This window comes from Candida albicans, chromosome 4 (genome assembly GCF_000182965.3).
Source record: "Candida albicans SC5314 chromosome 4, complete sequence".
Classification (NCBI taxonomy): Eukaryota; Fungi; Ascomycota; class Pichiomycetes; order Serinales; family Debaryomycetaceae; genus Candida; species Candida albicans.
This window is the reverse complement of record NC_032092.1, coordinates 301,900-316,664: the sequence shown is the minus strand read 5'-3', so window position 1 is coordinate 316,664 and position 14,765 is coordinate 301,900. Positions and strand designations below refer to the sequence as shown.

Genomic DNA, 14,765 nt, shown 5'->3' with positions numbered 1-14,765 from the left:
ACCATTGAAAAAAAAAAAAAAAATTTTTGTAAAAAATCTTAAGAATTTCAGTTTAGAAGGTATTCAACAACAACCGAAGAGTATGTTCAACATCGTTATAATAGAATAGAATAAGAGCATGACAACAAAGGGATACAAGCTTGAAAAAAGAAAAAGGGTGAGATATCTTAAAATTATTAAGGAGTTTTTTTTATAACATGTCATTGAGATTGAGATTGGGAATACTGAATTCGATTTTAAAGTCATTGGATGGGAGAGTTAATTATTCGTTTTATTATTAGGATTACCAATGAATAGTAATGAAGTGATGGAGAGATAGAATGAAAGTATTCAGAAGAGCATCAAGTCCCTTATAAGTTTGTGAGACATAATATGTCTACCCCCTTGTCAACTTGTCATAAATTTTATTGCTCGTCCTTTAAAAGAAATGAATAAAAAGATTTACTAACTTAATTTCAATTATTTATAGAAAGATGTCTAGATTAAACGAATATCAAGTTATTGGTCGTAATTTACCAACTGAATCCGTTCCAGAACCAAAGTTGTTCAGAATGAGAATTTTTGCTCCAAACACCGTTGTTGCCAAATCAAGATATTGGTATTTCTTGCAAAAATTGCATAAAGTTAAAAAAGCTTCTGGTGAAATTGTATCTGTCAACATTATTTCTGAAGCTAAACCAACTAAAGTTAAAACTTTTGGTATTTGGTTAAGATATGAATCCAGATCTGGTATTCATAACATGTACAAAGAATACAGAGATGTTACTAGAGTTGGTGCTGTTGAAACCATGTACCAAGATTTAGCTGCTAGACACAGAGCTAGATTTAGAAGTATCCATATTTTGAAAGTTGTTGAATTAGAAAAAACTGATGATGTTAAAAGACAATACGTTAAACAATTTTTGACTAAAGATTTGAAATTCCCATTACCACACAGAGTCCAAAAATCTAAGAAATTGTTCCAAGCTACTGCTCCAACCACTTTCTACTAAATGTTATGCTATTGATTTCTTTTAGTTTGAGAATTGTATATGAATAGGAAATTTGTAAATTAATTATATTTTTGTCATTTTAAAAAGTTCTATTTACTATAAAAAAAAACGAAAAAGAACAAAAGCAAAGCAAAAACAGAAATAAAGGGTTGAAATATATACATATATTACAGAGAATGTATATTTAATAAGGTTTTTAATCATTTCTTATATACCTTTAGAAAGAACATAAAGAATATATTACATTGTACACCTTGTAGATATCAAAAGATTGGTAATAAAGCCTTGATAAACTACAAGAAAATACTTTCTTTAATATCTAAGTTATAAAAATAAACACAATCTCAAACTTAAACACTCTATTTCATTTAGTTGGGTTTTCTATAAACATGATCAGGAGAAGCTTGATGATTTGGGAAAATCAAAGTATCAGCAATAACGGTATTTTGTTTTCTTGAAGCAGCAAATACAACCACTTCAGCAACATCTTCTGGAGTCAATGGTTCTGTACCAGTATAAACAGCATCAGCAGCCTCAGTATCACCTTTATAACGAACAACACTAAATTCAGTAAGAACTGCACCTGGATCAACTTCAATTACTCTAATACCAGTATCAATGGTTTCTTTTCTAAATGTATCGACAAAACTACGAACAGCAGCTTTTGAAGCACAATAACCACCACCATTTTTATAGGCAACCCGTCCAGCAATACTACCAATGAAAACAACATCAGCATAATTTTTCTTTTTCAATAATGGTAAAACGGCTTGAGTCATACGAATAACTCCCACAACATTAGTATCTAACATTTCCGTAATGTCTTCATCTTTTAATTCTCCAACTTGTTCTTTACCTAAAGCTTTACCACTATTATTGATTAATACATCGGGTTCAAAATCAGTAGGAATTCCAGCAATAAATTTTGAAATTGAATCTTTAATAGTAACATCTAAGAAATCATGATGAATTTTAATATTAGGATATTGTTTAATTAATGTATCGGATAATTTAATTAATCGTTCTTTTCTTCTTGCTCCTAAAATTAATTTAATTTGACCATTTGATGCTTCAGCAAATACTTTGGCACATGCTTCACCAATTCCTGAAGAGGCACCAGTGATAAGAATTGATCGATTGGCTAATCTTTCTGCAGCTTTTCTACCAAATGACATGATAATGAAGTTGGTTTATAGTATAGTATAATATAGAATAGTAAAGTATATACAACCTGATAAGTGATCGATTCCGTTCAAGATTAAATAATGTTGTTGAACGTTAAAAGTGGAGATTAGAGTGTGAGAGAGTTAGAGAGACCAGTCCATGAATGAATGAATGGAAAAAAAAAGGTAGTGTACTGTTTGTAAGCGCAGTTTCACATTTCCAAATCTATTTGCTCTAAGGACTTAAGCGCAATCTCTCCATCTATCCCAGATTATGGCATCAACCAACCAACCAATCAATCAATCAATCAAAATACATTAACACAACAATTAAATATATATACAGATATATTCCTTTATTTTTTTTTAAAAACTCAATTGTTCTAATTTCTTAGTAAGCTTTGCTGCACCATCAATAGCAGAATTATTATCAATCGTCACTTTAGCTCGATTTATTTCCAATCCATTCAATAACATACATGCTTTACAAATCTTATTTGATGAAAGATAACCACATTTTTCACATGTATTACCATCTTTTTTAATTCCATTTCGATTCAAAGATATAGATCCATCAGGATTCACTTCTTGTTCTTGTTTTTCTTGTTCCTCTTGTTCACTGTTTGATTTCTTCTTGTTCTTATTTTTATTCTTATAGGCAACGGTTTTCCGTTTTTGCTTTTTAGGTGCTAGCACTAAATGTTCACCACTATATATGATATCCATAATACAAGATGGACGAATACTTTCTAAAGATTTCAATAATTCTCTAGCTGTACCTCTAAATGCTTCTGGGGCATAAGTACATTCAGTTGAAAAATAATCTAATTTCTTATAATGGGCATACAATACAATTTCCTTTTGATAAGTGTATTTGAAAGGTTTTGATCGTTTAATGGGAGATCCCGCTGAAGTAGTCATAATATTAGTAGAACTTTCTAATCTTGCCACATCACCTCTTAATAAATTCATCAATACCGTTTCAGCAACATCATCAGCATTATGTCCCGTGACAACATGTTTAATCCCCAATTTCTCGGCTCCTCGATCTAAAGCTTGACGACGTAATACTCCACAATATGTACAACTTGATCTTATCCCTGCACAAGCAACAATTTCATCCATCGACCAATTATATAAATCTTTATATGATACAATTTCTAATGGCATATCATATTGTTTTTGATTTCTTTTCACCGTGGCTAATGAATCATCTCGATATCCTTTAATTCCTTCGTCAATAGATAATAATACTAAATTTAATCCATAATCATATCGTTCATTTAATGTTTTAAGAATAGATGCTAATACTGTAGAATCTTTACCTCCTGATGCTCCAATAGCAATTTTTTCTCCACGATAAAATAAATCATTCGAGATAATAGTATTATGAATTTCAGTTTCAAATATATTATAAAAACATTCTTTACATAATTTCATCAAATTCTTGGGTCTTTTCATTACCGCTTTTCTACCATGACATAATTCACAAAGAGCACTTAATTTGATTTTTTTGACAGAACTGTTAATGATTGTATTTGTCGATTCTGGCATGATGATTAGGATGATTATGATTAGGAATAAAAGGGGGGGGGGGATAAGGAAAGTTGATTTTAAAGTTGTTGTTGTTGTTCCTTTAATGATTAAAAAAAAAAAAAAAAAATTCTTTTCATATCGATGAGTAGTAAACGCTACCAATTTTTACATTTCTTTATTTTTTTTTTCTTCATGGTCATACAACAAATCCATAACAAACCACCATCCCATCTAGTAATCAACGCCCCTTTAAACTATGCAAGTTATATGAAAATTGAATCAAGTAATATACAAAGAAACATGAAACCTAATAAAGAAAAAAATAATAAACACATGTCTATACAGTTAAATATTTGCTTTTTATTGTTATTGTTGTTGTTGTTGTTGTTGTAGTTGTTCATCTTTTACTTTCAAATTATCTAAGCTGTAGCTTGAAATTCATCATTATTAGAATTAACATTGGCATATCTAAATTTATTAGCAGATTCTTCAGACAAGATATTATTTGATTGTTGTTGAGATGATTGTTGTTGTTGTTGTTGTTGCTGGTTTTGTTGTTGTTGTTGGTTTTGGTTTTGGTTTTGTTGTTGTTGATTTTGTTGATCTTTGTTTTGTTGTTTTTTACCATAACCATTAGATTGTGTTTTTTCATTCTTTTCAGTTAATAATTGAATCTTTTCATTCAACACAATAGCCAATTCTTGTAATTTAGATCTTTGTGGTTCAGTAGTTGAAGTGAAACTTATAAACTTGTTATCAATGATTTCTCCTCCACTAACATTTCCAGTAGTAATCATTTTTTCTAATATGGAAACAACTTCATCTTTTGAAAGTTGAAAAATTTGTTGTAATTTTTCTATCGATAATTTCTTGAAAACTGATTTATAAGTGAAAATATAAGTTCTTAACCCTTCAATTTGTAATTGATTTTTCATCATGGCCAATAATTTATCATTATCAGGAAACAATTTCCAAATCTTGATAGATGACAATAAATTGTAACTCTTTAACCAATCACCTTTTTGTAAAGCAATGGAAGCATGAACAATATGATCTTTAATACTTTCTGGTGGACCAGTGAAAAATTGTCTATCATGGAAATCCAATTTACTTTTGAAAGATTTCAATGAAGCATTTTTACGTTTTGAATCCTTATGATTATTAGCAATAGCAGCCAAAGTTGGAATTTCAATTAATAAAGAACAAGTCATAAATACACATTCCAATAATTCCAAATTAATATGTTGATGGAATGGTAATAATTTTTGTCTTTCCAAAACAGTAGCTTGATTGGGGAATTTAGAATTGAAACCTTGACCCAATAATTCTTTAGATCTTTGAGAATTGACAATTTCATTCAAAATTTTATGAGATTCTTCAATACTACCTGCTCTAAAAGCACTTAAACCTAATTGAACTAAAGCACGATTATATTGAACTTGTAAAGAAGATTCAGCAGAATTGATGTTACTATAAAATTGAGATCTCAAAAATAATTCTTTAGCCTTTTCATATTGACTATTGACAGCATAATAATAAATGGAGAATAGTATAGCATGTTTCCCATAAGTTTTGTTTTTTTGTTGCTTTTGTAAAAATTCCGTCAATTGATCAATAACTTCATCAACTGAAGAACCTTTACTGACAATAGATGAATTGTATTCAATATTACGCCAAGCTTCTTCTTCATTAGCTTTAATCAATTGTTTTGGTTTATAATAAATGTGTTCCAATCTTCTCAAAACAATTCTTGCCAATTGTTCAGATTTATACTTGACATCTTCTGGAGTTATGGATTCAACATATGCTTGACCTCTAACAATCAAATTGTAAATAGTACTTTCATCCTTCAATCTTTCAACATATTCAGTAGAATGTGGGTCAGTATGTTGTAAAGATTTGGTCAATTCATCGTCCAATCTATCAATAGAAGAAGTGATTGATCCGAAAATAACTTTAACACCTTGGGCATTAGCAACTGGTTCAATATCAATATCATCAGTAGTTGAACCCAATTCAGAAACTTGATAAGTATCAACATTAGCTTCCAACAAATCCAATAATTTACCTAAATCTTGTTCATTCTTTTGCCATTGTTCCAAAGGCATAAAAGCTTGATTAGATGAAGCATCAAATCTAACTGATAATAACATTTGATAAATAGAAATCAATTCAAATGGTGAACTTTTAGAAACATTTGCTTCTAATAATTTTTCCAAAGTAGCAATTTGTTCCAATTTATCAATATTCTTTTTACCACGACTTTCGGAAATAGTTTTCAAAGTATGGAAAATAGGACTCAATACTCTGTTTGACGCAAGAGCACCAACATTAGAATTATCAGCTTCATTTTTAACATTATCGTTAAGACCAGCTTGAACAGATTCTAATGGTTCATCTTCATTTTCATCAAATTCTTCTGGATTTTCCTTATACAAATCATAATAAACTTGGAATTCTCTTATTTGTTTCTTAATTCTTTGTCTCAAAGTATTGAAAGCTCTGGCTTCATCAGCTTTTAATGTTTTATCATCTCTTTCATTATTACTAGTTTCAGTTATGGAGTTATCTAAACTAGTCAACAATTTAATATAAAATTTTGGTGTACCCAAATTGGTTTGATTACATCTAATCAAAAATCTACCAAACTTATCAAATTCACCTAAAACTATACTCCAATTGTTATTATATTTGTTGGAATTTATAATTTCAATTGAAGATTTCATATCATCTAATAATTTATCTTTAGCTGATTTAACAACTTTACGACCTTCATCATCACTATCACTGTCAGAATCATCTCCTCCAGCTCCTTTTAAAAATGATTTCTTTAAAAAATATGCTGGACCAGATGGTCGACCATCTTCATCATCAGAACTAGATTCTTCTGATTCGTCATCATCTTCACCAAAAAATGAACTATCTGATTCGTTGTCTTCTCCTTCATCAGAAGAAGATAATAACTCTTCTTCAGAAGTACTCAATAAATCCTCCTCTTCAGAAGAAGAGTCAGAAGTGTATCCTGAAACAAAAAAACGAGACATAATTCAAGGAGGAAATGTTTTAATTGTTTTAATTGTTGTTGTCGTTAGTATATACTTTGTTGAAATCAAAAAAATCTTTATTAAGAGAAAATTTTTCGATGGTGAAAAAATTTTTCTATGAAGAATCAAGTCGTGTGCAGAAGGATAAAAAAAAAGACTTTGCTTCTCTGTCTGAGATAAAGCGATTCGGGGGGCAGGAGGAGGAAGGGGGGGGAACGCGTACTGTGGTGGTGGTGGTGTTGTTGGTGGTGGTGGTAGCAATGATACCACAGGAATACAATTGTTTAAATAAGTTCCATAAGTTTCCCTTTGGATATTATACTTGTTTTAATTATAAAGAATCTATAAATTATAATTTTTACAATAATAATAATAATAATAATAATAATAACAATTCAATTGGTGTGGGTATAACTTTTAACTCTCAGAAATTTAAAGGCTTTTTCATTTCTAATAGAAAATTCCATTATTTCACCTACTCTATCATCAATTGTCTCTTCACCATCAGCAGTTATAGTTTGTGTTGGTTTTCTAACTGAATTGTATCTAACCCATGTAAGTTTTGCATGTTTATTGATATGACCCAAAGATTTTATTTGAAACCAGTAATGAAATGTTAAATATGACACTGATCCATTTTCAATAATGATATGAATTTCCCCAGTTGAAGAAATTGTCCATTTACCCAAATATATCTTGTGACTTTCCTTATTTTCATCATGTAAAAATATTGGCTTGCCCAATTCAGATATTGAACTCGGTAATACCTTATTATGTTTCAGTAGATAGGGGACAACTTGATCTGGTGGTAGTACTGATAAAACTTTAACAACTGTCCCATCACGATAAAATCTTAAATATCTATAATATGTAATTGTTTTTACTGGGTTTGACCATGCATTGGAAAATTCAGCTTTACCCCCTTCACTATAATAATTAACTACCGATATATAACATCCTAAAAATTTGATGAAAGGTCTATTATGAAGCATAAATTTCCAAGAATCATTATATTGTGGTAATATTTGTAATTGATTAAGTGGTATTGGTAGATCCGAGTCATCTATTGAGCTGGTCAAAGTTGGGTTTTGTAAATAAAATTGATTCTCTTCATATTTCTGATAAGGATAAATAAGTTGACATATTTCACGCCATATTGTAGATTGTCCGAACCCTAAATATGCAAATTTCTTGCATGTTGTAGACATTTTAAACCATGATTCTGGGGAACAATGAATAAGTATTTCTAAAATGTATGTCCAAATATCGTTAGGTAGATGAACTAGTGGTGATACTACCGCCGCTGCCACCATGTCATGATGATGATGATGATGATGATGATGGTTTATATTCATATTGGCAAATTTTATAGTCATTTCACCTTCAAACCCACTCAATTCTCCATTTAAAAGATCAGGGGCAACTGCTTCAACATGTCTAAAACTATCAAGTAATTTATCAACATTGATTTTTGCAACTTTATGTTCATCTACTTTAGTGATATAATTTTTACCTCTTTCATTTTGTAATTTATGTAAAGCATTCGGTAAATGAATTGATCGATAAAGTTTATCTACTTGTTCATTTATTTTAAATGATTTTCTGTATAAATCAACAGCATCAGACATAAGTCCTTGAGATTCTTTTTTGATTGCTTGTTCAAACAATGAAATTGCTTGTTGATCTAATGAGGAAAGACTGTCTGATGTTGTCGGATTCAGCATGATGGATATATCTGCGTTATTTACAGAACTCATATTATCGTAACTAATTTCCAATCACAATTGGGGTTCTTAAATATTGTTGAATAATAGAATGATAATTGTAGATTTATCATTGAGATTGGAATTTGTTAGTGTTGAATGCTAAATGATTTTTTTTTTTTTTTTCAATCTAAGGACAAAAGAATCATCAACCAAAAGGAAAGAGATTGGGTTTGGGTTTATATATTATACACTGTGGCTTTCCTTAAAAGTTTTTTACAAATTGCTTCTTCTTTACATCTTCTCTTTCTATATCATCAATCAATCATCTTTCAATCAAATTATCAAAACAACATATTTTGAAACCAAATGATATCTCCAAAATATTCTGCTACTCATTATTATTTATCGGCCAAAGCATTATCTGGAGCTAAAACTGCCCCTCATATTATCAATTTATATTTGGATTATAATTGTCCATTTAGTGCCAAATTATTTTTGAAATTATACAATACTGTTATCCCCAATTTAGAAAAAACCCATCCTGGTAGATTTCAATTTGTTTTCGTCAATGTTATTCAACCTTGGCATACCAATTCTAATTTATTAACTGAATTCGCCTTAGCTTATGCCAAATTACTTCGTGAAAAAGAGACAGAAGTTGATGGTGATATTGATTCAATTAAAGCCTTTTGGGATTTTTCTGAAAAATTATTTGAAAATAAAGAGAAATTTTATGATACAGCAAATATTGAATTGACAAGAAATCAAATTTATGAACAAATTTATAATGTTGTCACATCTGGTTTGGAATTGAAAGTTTCTAAAGAGAAAATATTGACCGAATTGATTATTAAACCAAGTGAAGTTCCAAGTAACGCTGGGAATGGGGCTACTGCAGATGTCAAATATTTTACCAAATATCTCAGAGGAGTTGGTGTTCATGTTACACCTACTGTCAGTATTGATGGGATTGTAGATGATTCTGTTTCAAGCGGTAGTTCTGAAGACGATTTGGTCAAATTATTTGAGAGTAAATTATAAAAAAAGTGCCAGAGAACAATGTTAACCTCTTCTATTTCTATATATACTTGTGTGTATTAAGTAGCGAAATACGAAAAATACTGTTTAATTTAATTTTCATCATCATCTGACATGCCTTCATCATCATCATCATCTTCTTCTTCTTTTTCTTGCATTTCTATAGGTACATCTTCACCTTCATCACTATCAGAATCCGATTCATCTTTCAAACCACCGGCTTCAACAGTCATGATTTCTTCTTTATTACTATTGCTGTTATATTTTCTAGCAATTCGGGAAGCACGTCCATTTTTCTTTGCTTCTTGTCTAGCATTATTTTGTAATACTATTAATTCTTCTCTAAACCCATTTCTAACTGAGCTATTACTGAATGCATCCCACATTTTCAATCCTCCTGTTATACCACCAATGACTACATTACCAGCAACTTCAATATCAGGAGCATAACTTGTGGTTAACACGTTACCAACACCAAAATCTCTCGACAAAACCATGGAAGGACCTTGTTTTTTGGTGGTGTTATTTTCATCAGACGATGAAGGGCATTTCCAAAGTTTGACTACTTTTTCACCCATGGCACTAGTAATCAACATACCTGGAACATAATTATTAACGTCCAATGAAGAAATTCCGGCATCATGAGCATGTAAAGTCCATAATGGCTTAGAATCCTGTCTGATATCAAAACTGTATACATTACCATTATCAGTACCGGCATAAAATAATTCTGGTTTAGAAAGATCCCATCTAACATTTTCAACTTCTTCTCCTGCAACCACGGAATAATGTTTAGAAGAATCTGATGATGATGAACTTTCAGATGCAGATATTCTTACATCAGTGACAGCAGCAGTAGAATCATACCCACCTGTCAATAAAATAGATGCTTCTTGTGAATGCCATTGAGAAGATGAAACAGTTTTATTATGATGAATTTTATCAAACGAACAAACAGCAGTAGCACTGTTCAAATCCCATAATTTCACAGTTTTATCAGCAGATGTCGATGCCAATATTGATCTATGGATTTTATTATGTGACAAGGATAAAACTGCATCGACATGATGAGTAGTAATATGTTGACCACCCTTTTTCTTTTTTTTGGATTTTTTATTCTTTTTAGCTATGAATGAATTTTTATTTGGTTCACCCAAAATAACATCAGGGAATGCTTTATCAACAAAATCTAAATTCCAAACTTCAATTTGAGGGTCAAAAGTACCAATAGCAGCAAAATTACCAATATTTGATGATTCTTGACCTGGTTTATAATTAATCCATTCAACACATAATGGGAAAGCAGGTAACATGATATCATGGTGTACATACAAATTTGATTCTCTAATCATACCATTGGCAACATCAATGTCTAGTTTATCTTCTTCTTCTTCTTCAGCACCAATTGGAGCACCAGCACCATCATCATAAATATAAATATCCAACCAAGATATATCATCTTCAGTTCTAGTAGCTAAAACTAAATTATCAGTTGGATAAATTTGATTTTCTTTCTTTTCTTCTTGTTCATCTAGTTCAGTTGGTAAAGATAAATATTTATCACCTTCTCCACTTTCATCTTGTAATAATTTAGCATCAGTATTGGATAAACCTGGGAACATGGAGATTTTAGTATTTCCTAAATTATTTCCATCATCCTGGTCTTCATCATTATCATAATTTTCTAAATCATATTCTTTTAAATCATCATCTATTTCAATTTGTTCAACTAATTTAGATGTTTTTGGGGCATTCCCCGAATCATTGTCTTCTGTTTCTTCTTCACCTTCTGCTTCTGCTAATTGTTCTTTGGCATCATTAAGTTCTAAATTGGCCATGGCATTGATTCTTTCCATTTCTTCATCATCTAATTCATATTTCTCTGGGAATTCTGCAGCAAAACCCCTTGGAACCCAAGTACTTGAAGAAATCATTATTTCTATTTATTTATTTATTACTATTATTGAAGGGAATAAGGGAGTAGGTTTGAATTATAGAAATTATTTTTCAAAAAAAAATAAAAAAAAAATGGGATGAGATTGAAAAACAAAAAAACAAAAAAAAAAAAAAATTCTTTACCAAAAGATTGACAAAGAATTTAAGTGAAGACAGAGATGATCAATAAATGAACAACAACCACTCTACTTATACTTATACTTATACTTATACTTATACTTATACTTATACTTMTACTAGCAATCATAACCAAAACATGGAATGCTTTATATTATATATATATATATATATATAAAAGTTTCACTCTAATTATAATAAAACTACACCTATACCACTTGTTTGATCTTCGACAACTTCTTTTGTCTTTTTATCAATTCCTCCATCCATAGGGAATGTTCTATAATTAAAAAGATAATAATTTAAAAAACCATCACCACTACCAAATTTACAATCTTTTAAGAAATAAGTATTATCTTGACAAGTTAAACAATTGAAAACATCAACTCCAAATTTTTTACTGGTAATTAATGCATCAGTGATTAATTCATTTAATCTCTTTTTATAATTTGGTTTTTCAAAGGAATCACTGGCATAATAAAACAAATAAGCAATTCCTAATTCATCATGTTGAGCATTGTCTAATACTGTGAATGGTAACAAATAATATGAAAAATAATCGGTAATAACCCCATTTTCATCTTCAACTACATAACTTTTAACCACATTAGAATCTGAATTTTCATCATGACCCAACATCCAATGTTTAAATTCTTCTTCGGTAAAAAGTTGTACAATATCAAATCGTTCTTGATATTTATACAATAAAGATAATACGGTGGAAACATCTTTCCCAGTCATTGGACGTAAACCTTTCAATTTAGGATTATTAGGTAATGTATAACTTGCCACCATACTGCTTTTAGTTTGATTTGGAGGTAAATGACTGAACCCCACATCATGCAATTTCGACCAATTGATTGGGCGATGTTGATAACGACAAGTTGTCAATGGTGTAGGTAAAATCGATCCACCAGTATATAATGCTTGCCAAATGTTTTGTTTATTAACCCTACGAGTGATTTCTTTGATTAATACGGGGGCTAATCTCTTATTTCTTAATTTTTTGTGAATACATAAAAAGTTGATTTCCACTGAATCAATCACTTTATTTGATTTATTTAATTTAAAAGTGACCGGAGTAGCAGCTATAAAAGCTACTAATTTCCCAGTTGATTTCACTCTAACCCCAACATGCCAATCTTTTCTCCATCCCGGTGGTTTCAAAGCCCATTGGAAAAATTCATGACTATATTTGAATCTAAATGTGGCATCAATATCTTCAACATAATTATCATATAATAATTTATATAATTCATCCAATTGTAAATTATCGTCAATATCTAAAGTACTCCATTCAAAATCACTGATCAATGGTAATGGATCATTAGGAACATCTTCTGGAGTTTTCAATTTATCAATAGGACCTTCTTCAGTGACGGTTTCACTTAATGATGGTACAGGTTGAGTCTTCCAAAATTTATAATCTTTCATTTCCTTTTGTTGAGCCGGGGATAATTCTTGTCCCATAGCCAATAATTTCAACAATTCTTCAATTGATTTTGAAGGTGCTGAATTGGATTTATTCCCTGTGTTATCTCCCGACATATTCTAATAACCTATACTTGATCGTTGATTGTTTTTACAAGAAAAGAAGAATTGGAATTTGAATAAAAAGACTTTAAAAGTAAATAATGAATTTATGGAGTAGTTGGCTATAAAAAATTTTTTTTTGATTTCTTTCTCTCAACAACAAAAAATGCGTGGACTACCAAACCAAACGCATTGCTTAATTGAATTTAATTGAATTTAAATGAATTGAATTGAAWTGAATTGAATTGATTTGATTTATGCCAATGAATAACTAACAGTTGATTAATGTCAATTATAATTATCACTTCCTAATAAACAAAGATGGTATTAAAAAATTCAAAATGGGATAAGAAAGCAAAATATAAATATTTGAAAAAACATAACATTCTTCCAACAAAAACTGAAAAAGATAATGCTAATACTACTCCTTCAACAAAATGGAGTTCAAAGAAGAAGCCAATTGATAATCACACAACTGGAGTAACGCTTGAAGATTCTGATGATGAATGGGATTCTGATATTGATGATGCTTTAATCAATCATTTTTATCCTCAATTATCAGAGAATGATGAATTGACTATTGAACAAAAGAAAAAGATAAAACTGCAAATATTAGCAAATCTAGATAAAGATAATGAAGAAGAAGAAAAAGAAAAAGAAAAAGAAGGAAAAGAATCAATAGAAAATACGATTGAGGACGAACTTGATGGTATATATCTTGGATCAGATGATACAAATAAACTAAAAGAATTAAAACCTAATATCAATGGTGCAGATTCAAAATTTGATTTGGAAGAATTCATTAATAATCTTGATATTAAACCGAAAAAGAATAAACGAAAACTACTACATAATAAAATATCCGATAATTTCTTAGAAGAATATGGACTTTCAAGTTATCAAGAATTGAATCGAAATGTTGATGATTATAATAGTATATATGAAAAGAAACAAAAGGAATTACTAACTAGAAACAATCTTAATAATATCCCTATTGAGAAATTAGATGGATTTATCATTGGTGAATCTTCACTTATTGATAAAATCAATACTACTGATAAATCCAAAAATATCAAGAAATCAAATATTCAAATATTAACTAATGATGAAAAGCAAAAAGATATAGATAGACAAAAATTGATTGAACAAGAGAATTTTTATCGACAAATCAAAAATAAATTTAACAATAATGATGATAATGTAAACAAACTGAATAAATTGGGGAAAATATTGGAAATTAATAATTTTGATAATAATGATGTTGATCAATTGGCTTATTTGAATAACAAGATTTTACAGAATGATAATAGTAAAGCCACGACAACTTTAGATAATGATCTTGATTTATTATTGGGGATATCATCGGATGGGAAAGATGATGTCGATAAAGTTGAATCAAATGTAAAACAACAAGATGACAATTTTGATACATTTATAAATAAATTAACCATCAATGATAAAGACGAAACTTTTAAAAATGAACAACATCAATCCAAATTGAGTTTTGATAAGGTTAATAAAAAACAAAATCAAAATGATGCTAAAGATTTAGATTTTCTAGATGATTTGTTAGGTTAAGTTAAGTTAAGGTAAATGTTAATAAATATATTTGTAAAAAAAATACATAGGTTTCTCAATCGATTATTGAAATATACACCGAAAAAGATTTCGTATAACCCT

The 14,765-nt window shown here is 29.7% G+C and overlaps 9 protein-coding genes across 9 annotated transcripts; 3 read left to right on the top strand and 6 right to left on the bottom strand. All coding sequences in view use genetic code 12, as the record gives it.

Annotated features, from left to right (window-relative positions):
- Positions 1-473: 473 nt before the first annotated feature.
- Positions 474-992, top strand: RPL20B (60S ribosomal protein eL20; the record flags this gene model as incomplete). The annotated part of the gene is made up of 1 exon (XM_717611.1): positions 474-992. One exon carries the CDS (start codon positions 474-476, stop codon positions 990-992), a length of 519 nt encoding a protein of 172 aa, XP_722704.1.
- Positions 993-1,360: 368 nt separating this feature from the next.
- Positions 1,361-2,167, bottom strand: CAALFM_C401510WA (oxidoreductase; the record flags this gene model as incomplete). The annotated part of the gene is made up of 1 exon (XM_717612.2): positions 1,361-2,167. One exon carries the CDS (start codon positions 2,165-2,167, stop codon positions 1,361-1,363), a length of 807 nt encoding a protein of 268 aa, XP_722705.1.
- Positions 2,168-2,521: 354 nt separating this feature from the next.
- CAALFM_C401500WA (uncharacterized protein) lies at positions 2,522-3,709 on the bottom strand (the record flags this gene model as incomplete). Its single annotated transcript, XM_717613.2, has 1 exon — positions 2,522-3,709. One exon carries the CDS (start codon positions 3,707-3,709, stop codon positions 2,522-2,524), a length of 1,188 nt encoding a protein of 395 aa, XP_722706.2.
- Positions 3,710-4,110: 401 nt separating this feature from the next.
- On the bottom strand, positions 4,111-6,735 carry NIP1 (translation initiation factor eIF3 subunit c; the record flags this gene model as incomplete). Its single annotated transcript, XM_717614.2, has 1 exon — positions 4,111-6,735. The coding sequence occupies one exon, from the start codon at positions 6,733-6,735 to the stop codon at positions 4,111-4,113; it is 2,625 nt and encodes an 874-aa protein (XP_722707.2).
- Positions 6,736-7,130: 395 nt separating this feature from the next.
- CAALFM_C401470WA (SCF ubiquitin ligase complex subunit) lies at positions 7,131-8,492 on the bottom strand (the record flags this gene model as incomplete). The annotated part of the gene is made up of 1 exon (XM_717617.2): positions 7,131-8,492. The coding sequence occupies one exon, from the start codon at positions 8,490-8,492 to the stop codon at positions 7,131-7,133; it is 1,362 nt and encodes a 453-aa protein (XP_722710.2).
- A 315-nt stretch (positions 8,493-8,807) lies between these two features.
- On the top strand, positions 8,808-9,482 carry CAALFM_C401460CA (uncharacterized protein; the record flags this gene model as incomplete). The annotated part of the gene is made up of 1 exon (XM_717618.1): positions 8,808-9,482. The coding sequence occupies one exon, from the start codon at positions 8,808-8,810 to the stop codon at positions 9,480-9,482; it is 675 nt and encodes a 224-aa protein (XP_722711.1).
- Positions 9,483-9,571: 89 nt separating this feature from the next.
- Positions 9,572-11,413, bottom strand: PWP1 (rRNA-processing protein; the record flags this gene model as incomplete). The annotated part of the gene is made up of 1 exon (XM_717619.2): positions 9,572-11,413. One exon carries the CDS (start codon positions 11,411-11,413, stop codon positions 9,572-9,574), a length of 1,842 nt encoding a protein of 613 aa, XP_722712.2.
- Positions 11,414-11,744: 331 nt separating this feature from the next.
- Positions 11,745-13,100, bottom strand: NMT1 (glycylpeptide N-tetradecanoyltransferase; the record flags this gene model as incomplete). The annotated part of the gene is made up of 1 exon (XM_717620.2): positions 11,745-13,100. The coding sequence occupies one exon, from the start codon at positions 13,098-13,100 to the stop codon at positions 11,745-11,747; it is 1,356 nt and encodes a 451-aa protein (XP_722713.1).
- Positions 13,101-13,406: 306 nt separating this feature from the next.
- CAALFM_C401430CA (uncharacterized protein) lies at positions 13,407-14,663 on the top strand (the record flags this gene model as incomplete). Its single annotated transcript, XM_717621.2, has 1 exon — positions 13,407-14,663. The coding sequence occupies one exon, from the start codon at positions 13,407-13,409 to the stop codon at positions 14,661-14,663; it is 1,257 nt and encodes a 418-aa protein (XP_722714.1).
- Positions 14,664-14,765: the final 102 nt, after the last annotated feature.